At 41.3% G+C, this 9034-nt stretch overlaps 1 protein-coding gene across 1 annotated transcript; it reads right to left on the bottom strand.

The window, feature by feature from the left end:
* Positions 1 to 3651: 3651 nt before the first annotated feature.
* LOC114688453 (interferon alpha-12-like) lies at positions 3652 to 6960 on the bottom strand. Its single transcript, XM_037202704.1, has one exon. The coding sequence runs from the start codon at positions 4426 to 4428 to the stop codon at positions 3778 to 3780; it is 651 nt and encodes a 216-aa protein (XP_037058599.1). The 5' UTR covers positions 4429 to 6960; the 3' UTR covers positions 3652 to 3777.
* Positions 6961 to 9034: the final 2074 nt, after the last annotated feature.

Raw genomic sequence — 9034 nt, 5'->3', positions numbered from 1 at the left:
TTCAAAGTGGTAGAGTGCTCCCTGGATTACAAGGTCAAGAGAAGGGAAGTTCTACAAAGCAGGGATGAAAACAACCTCTGTTTAGCACTTTGCAATGCACAGCAAACAGGAGGCTTCCCTTGTACTGTCACATCCCGAAGGGCAGGTCTTCCCTCCCCACCTGAGACCTGCAGAACCCAGAGGGATTAATACATCAAAAGCTGTTGTCCTCTGGGTGTGCTGGTGGTAAAGGGCACATTCTGGATGTTTTGTTACCACAATGCTATCCATTTCCAAAAAAGAACATGCTTGCCTGAGTAGCGAGTGTTTCTACAAGATACATAAGCCAGGCAAATGGGTCCATTCTGCTGCAGCAATAAACCCATTGCATGGGAGAGATTATTAGCTCTGAGACAGATGGAATTCTATGGAAACAGAAAACAAGCAGGTCTCCAGCCATGACGGGCCTCCTCTCCTGGCAGGTAGTGGAGCATGTCTATGGTATTACTGTCTAAGCAAAAGCATAAAATGGTCCAGCCTCTGATTTCCTTTTAGCTACAGCTATAGTTATATCATCTTAACAGATACAGTCAGTCATTTTAAAAAGTATTCTACATTAGGGCTAGAGATAGCTCAGCAGCTATGAGCACTGGCTGCTCCTCCAGAGGACCAGAGTTTGATTCCCAGCATCCATATGGAGGCTCACAGCCATTTGTAACCTGACGCTCTCTTCTGGCACCCTCAGGCACTGCATGCACATGATGCATAGACATACATGCATGCAAAATACCCATACACATAAAATACAAATAAATGGTTTTAAATTTATTCATCTGAAGGAAAGGGAAAAATAATTCCTCCTTTAGGAATTTCTACAATATGGAAAGTTCCACTCATCTTCTGCTTTTAAGTTGTGGCTTTGTTCTCTTTGGGGGAAACCAAGGGAGGTACCACAAGGAAGGGGAAAATGGCTACTGGACTGTGTCAGTCAATGAGTCAGTAAACAGAGCAATCAGACACTTATAGAGGGAGAGAATGATGCTTACTGTGATTTCTCAATGAACAGTTTTGCTCTAAGAAAGTGGAAAGTGTGCTGGGTATCTCAATCAGCAAGGGAACGCTGCACATTTCACTGGTCCAGGACACCAACTGTCTTCCAGTATTCCTACCAGCTATTACTTCCTAGATGAACATAAAGTTAGAGCTATTCCCATGTGAGGAGTGGCTGTTTTTCAGTCTTCTCCAGAACCCTTCCTAGATGGATTTTTATTTCTTAGAAAAATTATCATTTTAAAGATGGCTACTAAGATAGGTAAAAGACTTCAATATTGCGATATATCTATGAAAGTCTTTTCTAAGGTACAATATGTAACTGTTAGGGTTACTAAAAACTGGTCTCTGGTTCACAAAGAAAATCCCTATTCAATGTTGAGATTTCTACACGCTCAGAATCTGTCCCCAGCCTGGCTTGCTGCCCTCGGTACAGCGATTCTCCAGGCACAACTCTTCTGAGTTTTCCTTTACGTGGAAGCACTACATCCTGCACACTTACTTCAGCAGTGACCTTAAAGGACATGGGACGGATATTAGGAGGGCTCTCTAGTGATGAATCACAAAACATAGACGTTTTATTTAACTTCTGCTTTCTATTTGTGGCTCTGCTCTTTAGGGAAACCACTGAGCTGAGACCAGATGGAAGAGAAAGCAGCTAGCTCTATGTGAAAAGGCAGAAAGACAAAGGCAGAGCTGGCAAAGGTCACACGAGAATGAGTTACATCCTGGTGCTGTGGAAATGAATTGCGGAAATGAATCCACCCTTGCTGAGGCAAGGGTGAGGTGGCCCAATCACTAACTGAACATCACAGGTCTTATGTGCTTTCTTCCAGATGTTTCCCCATCCAGTCTCCATCTCCCAACTAAACATAAAAAAAAGAGACTTCCTTGAAATGAAGAGCTCTCCTGAGCTATGATGCTTTCTGCCTCTCTCGAGTTCATAACACAATAGTGCCTTTTTAAGCTGCTCCCTTTGAGGTCAGCTACTGAGTAGTGGACACAGACCCTCTGATTTTAGAGAAATAGTATTTTCACATACAGTGAAGAAATATTGGGGGATACCTGAATTGGTCCAACAGGTTGTTCTTTAGTGATAGGATTCTGAGAGAGAGGACCATGATATCAAAAGATAAAGAAGATAGAAGATGGAGAAGATGAGGAAGTTTGGAATCAGGGGGTCTTGCAAAAGCTATATCTTATGACAAGCAAACTTATTGAGAAGTATGGCACCTTATACACTCTTTCTAGGGAGAAATGGTACAGAGTCAACAGAAACTACCATACAATGGGACTAAGTTAGCAAGAGGCTAATAAAATAATGCTGCACAAGGGGAACACAGGGCATCTCAAGAGCATTATAGATCAAGCACACAGCAACCTTGGGGCTGACAACCATAGCCACTTACAGTAGGAAGAGTTGGCTTCTCAGGATCCAGCTATTATTGGCTCAGCCACACTATGTTTCTTCTCCATAAGTCAGGGCCTCAGAGAAATCTTGGTTGACCAGTTCAGCTCTTAACAGATACCTACCATATTTACCATATTTAAAATACTATGCTGTGGAAAAGTATCTAAGTGCTTTACAATACATGTTTTTGTTTGCTGTTCAGACCAACTATGGAAACACTTTAACCTCATTTTAATTCAAACGAAACTGAGGCTTGGAGAGATTGAAATGGTTCAACATCTCTCTCTCTCTCTCTTTCTCTCTCTCTCTCTCACACACACACACACACACACACACACACACACACACACACAAACCACTCTAAACAGAAAAGAATTGCAGTATAAAGTTATTTTCTTCTCTGTACAGCTGGTACAGGTTTTGCATTTTCAGTTCCTTTTATAATGTCCAGGCCCCTTTGCCCTAGAATTACATACATTTCTCTTGTTCTCTGAATCACATGGTTCATTTTGCAATTTCAGGCGGAGAACTTTTTTCTACGTGTAATGCTGAAAATTCACTGACTCTGTGAATTTGTTTGGGACTCACATGATCCTGTAATATTCCTACAGGGGAGATTAAAAGGGCAGTGAAAATGAATTCCCTATCATACATCCCTACACCAGGAAACGGATGTTGTGAAGCGGCAGCAGGAAGCAGGCAGCAGTGACACCCACTAGCCTATTGTGCAAGTGCAGGACAACAGCCTGTGCATGGTGCTTCTTTCCAAGGACGAGAGTCAACTCTCCAGCCTTTCTGGAAGTCATGATTCTGCCTTTAGGACTCTTCCTTTGGGCTTAGTTCCTTGGAGGTAGAACACACATAGTAAAAATGAGCAGTAAGCAGTTGATGAATCAATCCCATGTCTTCCCACATGATGGTCGGTGGCCATGCTACTGAGCTATGGTCAGTTTTTAATTTTGAGTATGAGAGTGAAGGACAAATCAATGATACGTTCTACTCTTCACAAATTTACAAAATATATTTGGGATATCATTCAAAAATAAAACAAATAAAAATTTAGAATAAAATTTAGTGAATAAAGCAAAATAAAAACTGAACAAACACAAATAACCTGTTTTTATAGTAAACAAAATGTCAGAGTACACATACATATATAAATAACTTACATATTTAAATAATTAAACAAATATTTTAAGAAGATGGGTTATCTTTGTGTTCATCAAAAATAATTACTTCCCATAGAATTGAACACAATGTAGCTTACTACTCAAAAATATCTAACAACTGATTGAATGGATTCATCACAAAATTACAATAGAAAAGTCTTTGAAATGTCAGGGAGTGAGAATCATTTCTGTATTAGAATAAGACTCCATCTTGACAGAAAGATGGCTAAGGAAGACAGGTCTCTCTCTCTCTCTCTCTCTCTCTCTCTCTCTCTCTCTCTCTCTCTCTCTCTCTCTCTCTCTCCAGACTTCTGCTCTGACCACCTCCCAGGCACAGGGGCTGTGTTTCTTATCCTTCAGGTAGACAGTAATCCTGTGGAAGTAGTTCCTCACAGCCACCAGGGAGTCTTCCTGGCTCAGGGGAGGTTCCTGCACCTCCACATGCTCCATCAGACAGGCTTGTAGGTCTCTGAGCTGGTGGTGGAGGCCAGTGCAGAATGTGTCTAGGAGGCTTGTCTCCCAAGCAGCAGATGAGTCCTTTGAGCTGAAGAGGATCAGGACCTGCTGGGTCAGCTCCTGCAGGGCTGGGATGGCTTGAGCCTTCTGGATCTGCTGGGCATCTACCTTCTCCAGAGGGAATGCAAAGTCCATTCTGTCCTTCAGGCAGGAGAGAGGGCAGAGTCTCCTCATTTGTGCCAGGAGTGTGGAGGCTCTCTTGTTCCTGAGGTGATGAGTCTGAGGCAGGTCACATCCCAGACAGCAGCTTGACCAGTAGTGCATCACCACCAGGAATGTCAGGAGAGCACAGGGCCTGGCCATTGTGAATGTTGCAGATGCTGCTGGTCCCTGGGCTCTGTGGTGCTGAAGCTTCTCCTCTAGGTTCTCTACAGCCTTTGTTTTGTTGCTATGGCTTAAGTAAGGAATGTCTGAAGTTTAGTTTATTGTCACCCACGTTACTTTCTACTTCTGTTTTTATTTTCTTCCACATATTTACATTGGGTCCAGAGCAGTGTTTCTCAATTGTCTTGTTTTCCCCTCTCCTGTCTCCAGAGCCTTACTAGAAATTTCTTCCTAACTGTACTCATAATTAATTTTCAATAACAAACACAAAATAATATATTTACGTACTTTATATCTTTGCTTTAGAAATAAAAGAAACTGCAAAATTTTGTTTTAAACTCCGCAATGACAAAATAACAAATGTAAGTGGAGTTAAATTTAAAAACTCTTGATATTTGTTCTAACTTTATAAAAGTACTTTGCCCTTTATGTTTAGTATATTTCATTCCTGTCAAATTCTAATTTATTCTTGTATAAATTACTTATATGCTTTAGTGGCTTCTAATGTAATATATGTGTTTATATAAACTATAAAGAATCATATTACATTTACAAATGTATAAATTTATAAACTTGTATATCTGTAAATTGTAATCTTTAAGCATCTTTCAAAATTGCAGAAAACTACTAAAATATGTTACTTTTTTAAACTTTATTCTTAGTGTATATAAATTAATTATTTAAACTTTCTCTCTCTCCTCTCCCCCGCCCCCAAGTGCATGTGTGTGCGTGTATGGTATATGGTCATGTTGGAGGGTGCTCTCACCCATGTGTGTACATGTGGAGGCCAGAGGTTGACACTGGATGTCTTCCTGTCACTTTCTCCTTATTCTTAAGACACAGTCTCTTGTCTGAGCCCGAGCTCCTCCGTCTCAACTGGACCAGCCAGCCAGCAAGCCCCCATGACCCTCTGGTAGTGGTTTGAATGAGAATTCCTCTACAGGCTCTGGCATTTGAAGACTTGGTCCCCAGTTGCTGGTGCTGTTTTGGGAGGCTTAGGAGGTGTGACCTTGTTGGAGGCATAATGCCACTGGAGGCAAGCTTTTAGAGTTTAAGGACTCATACCATTCCAGTTTGCTCTCTCTGTTTCACGATTGCAGTTCAAGGTGTGAGCTCTCAGCCTGCTGTCCCAGCCACCAGACTTCCTTGCTGCCACGCTTCCCCACAGTAACTGACTCGTATCTCTCTGGAACCATAAGCCAAATAAACCCTTTCTCCCATAAGTTGTAGTGGTCACGGTGTTAAATCACAGCAACAGAAAAGAAACTGATACAGAAGCTGGTACCAGGAGTATTGGTTACATGTCTATAGCTGTGAGAAAACACCATAACCAAGAAACTTTATAGAAGAAAGAGTATATTTAAGCTAATGGTTCCAGAGGGTTAGTGTCCTTGACGGTCAAGCAAATCCATGGTGGCAGAAGCAGGGAGCTGAGGGCTTTTATCTTGAACCACACGTCCAAAGCAGAGAAAACAAACTCCAAATGGCATGAGTCTTTCAACTCTCAAGCTCTCTCTCTCTCTCCATGACGTACTTTCAACCAGGCCACACCTCCTAACCAACTGGGGACCAGTATGCAAATGGCCAAGCCTAGGGAGGATTTCTCATTCAGAGCATCATGCCCCCTGACACTGTCCTTCTCTCCGTAAGCTCCAGGTTGTAGACATGCACCACTGCTCCTGGCTGTTTCCTGGGTACTGAAGCTCTGAACTCAGGTCCTCACACTTGCTCAACAAGCACTTTACCTCACGCAGCTGACTCCCCATCCCATCATTAGTTTTTAATTTTACTTGCTGCTAGATTGTAATATAGACACAGCTAACTTTTTTCTTTTCAGAACTTGTCACAGTTATTCAAGTGTTGAATTATCTTAGTTAAATTAATAAAATATAAACAATACGTATACAATTCCCAGAATCACAGTACACTCAGCATTGATGTTAAGCATAAGCAATACATACAAGACAGCCAATGATAGGCCACCAGTACACATGAGAACAGAGAAAACGTCCAAAATAGAAAATCTCAGTCAACTACTGCTTGTGGCTTGTAGCATTAATCTTGCATATACTTTAGTTATGTTCTATGAGTTCAGTGTTGATGATTCTAATAGGATATACAAGAAAAATGTAAAACAAGTAAAAAAGAATAAGATTGTGTTAGAGTTGAGTTTTAGTGGTCTATCAATCATTATAATAGCCTAGATTATTTTTACATTCCCACAAACCAATCTTCTATTATATGGAAACAATATTACTCCCCAACGAAAATATACAATAGTGATATCTTACTGAACTTTTCAAATTGCATTAACATTTCTCTGAGTTTTCAGAAAGCAATTCCTAGTTAATTCTTTATAAATAAGAAAAGTGGTATTAATGCTAAATGCCAATAATGGGATGCTAATACAGCAAGGTAAATAGCTGCATAGTCACCTGCAACATGAATTTCTAAATGGTCTTAATAATAAAAAACCCGGATGCAGATACTGGGGTGAATTCTGAAAGATCAGAGAAGCAGAACAAGCCACAGCTAACCTCACCTCACCAACTTCTCAGCCAATCCTGTTTCCTCAAACTGGGTGTCTCTGAGTCCTCATCCAAATGGATCTCAGCTGAACTGCTGCTGAAAAGCCTGAAAGCTTAAAAGCCTTTAGTTCCTGGTCCTCATGCCTTATATACCTTTCTGCTTCCTGCCATCACTTCCTGGGATTAAAGGCGTGAGTCACCCTGCCTGGCTGTTTCCAGTGTGGCCTTGAACTCACAGAGATCTGGATGGATCTCTGCCTCACAAGTGATAGGATTAAAGGTGTGTGTGCCACCATTTTCTGGCCTCTATGTCTACCTAGTGGCTGTTCTGTTCTCTGACCCCAGATAAGTTTATTAGGGTGCACAATATATTGGGGGATACAATATCACCACAGTCACCCTATGCAGCATGTAGGTGTAGCATTCTTCCTTACCCCCCTCTTTCACAGAAAGCAAACTCCTTTGCACCCCAATGATTAAGAACAAAAAGAAAACAAAGTATGGATAAATGTAATGAAAAAAATAAACCAAAGGAAGTGACATCCCACTGGGAAATAGTGATAAGCTGTAACTAGCCAGCAAGATGGAGAGTGGAGATCATAAGGTAGAGCAGAAGAAAGATGGTTGAAGCTCAGAGCTCAAGGTACCAAGCACAGAAGGCCTCAAAGCAATCAGTCCCTAGCCCTGAATCCAGCCTTCACAGAGCTCAAGGAAGTCATGCTGCCCAACACCAAAAGACTGCATACAGCAGAGACCCAGCTGCGCTCTCAGCTGACTAGTGTTGACTTCATCAAGTTCACTGCATCAAGTGAGACTACATCAGAAAACTTGGAAATCAGTGTATTTCTCATGTCTGACTGAAAACAGTAAGTTCAAAGAATATCTCTCCAACATAATAGTTTCAAATAGTAAAGGTAATACTAATAAAGAAATAGCACATGTGTATTGTATAGTGTGTTAATCACCGGTCAGACATAGTTCTCAGAACTTAAAAAAAAAAAAAAAGAAAAAAACAATCCTTGAGGCTGGACAGATGGTTGAGATAGTGCTGGCTGTTCTTCCAGAGGACCTGCATTTGATTCCCAGCACCCACATGGTGGCTCACAACCATCTGTAACTCCAATCCCAGGGAATCTGATGTTCTCTCTTGGCTTCCATGGGTACCAGGGACACACATGTTGCACACACACACACACACACACACACACACACACACACATATATATAGGCAAAATATCTGTACACATAAAAAATTAAAAAAAAGTTAAATCAATCCTTAATTTAGTCCACAAAGAATTCCCTCATTTTCCCTAACTTTCAGGCTCTACCATATTCCCAGACTAATTAAGTCACTGGAGATATGAGTATGTAAAGCAGTGTAATTTTCTGCTGTAAGCTCATTTAGGAAGAAACAATGAAAAGCACATGGAGCTTTCGGCATGTAGAACCACAGCCAGCACACAGAGAAATTCTACTTTGAGCCCTCGGCCCTTCCCGCCTCTCTGGGCTTCCTGCCATGAAAAGTTGATTCTAAGCTGATCCACGGACTCCAGTAGTGTTCTGCCCAAACTTTGGCAGAGACTGCTTCAGCTCCCTTTTCTTATCCTATAAGCAGTTTTTGTCTTCTTTATCTTCAATTTTCATAGGCTTCCATATATTTGTAGAATACTTGTGTACTCTAGGTGCATATTTGAAATACCTCTTTTAAAAATGACATATTCCTATTGACTTATTTAGCTATTTAAAGACTTTCAATCCTCATTGACAAGCCTAAGCACTGAATCAGAACTAAATTGGTGAGCTAAGCTAAGAGCTCCCTCCTGGAAGGGGCACCCGAAAGATGACTGATATGGAAGAGAAAACAAGACAAGAAGGCAAAAGACTCAGTCACCCAGCTTGCCAACTCTTTGGTGTCTGGAGTTTCTGGTCAGTAGCCTGGTCAAATTCACTGCTGGTTAAGGTTTTGCTTTGATGAACTGGGCCCAACTAATGGCTGATGTCAGGACATATCAAAAAAAGCTTGGGGTGAAAGGTGGATACATTTGCAGGGGTGAAAG

The sequence above is a fragment of the Peromyscus leucopus genome, chromosome 2, assembly GCF_004664715.2.
Source record: "Peromyscus leucopus breed LL Stock chromosome 2, UCI_PerLeu_2.1, whole genome shotgun sequence".
Classification (NCBI taxonomy): Eukaryota; Metazoa; Chordata; class Mammalia; order Rodentia; family Cricetidae; genus Peromyscus; species Peromyscus leucopus.
This window is presented reverse-complemented; position numbering and strand designations above follow the sequence as displayed.

Coding starts and splice junctions, on each gene's coding strand:
- LOC114688453 (XM_037202704.1), bottom strand. CDS start 4,428: ATGGCCAGGCCCTGTGCTCTCCTGACATTCCTGGTGGTGATGCACTAC.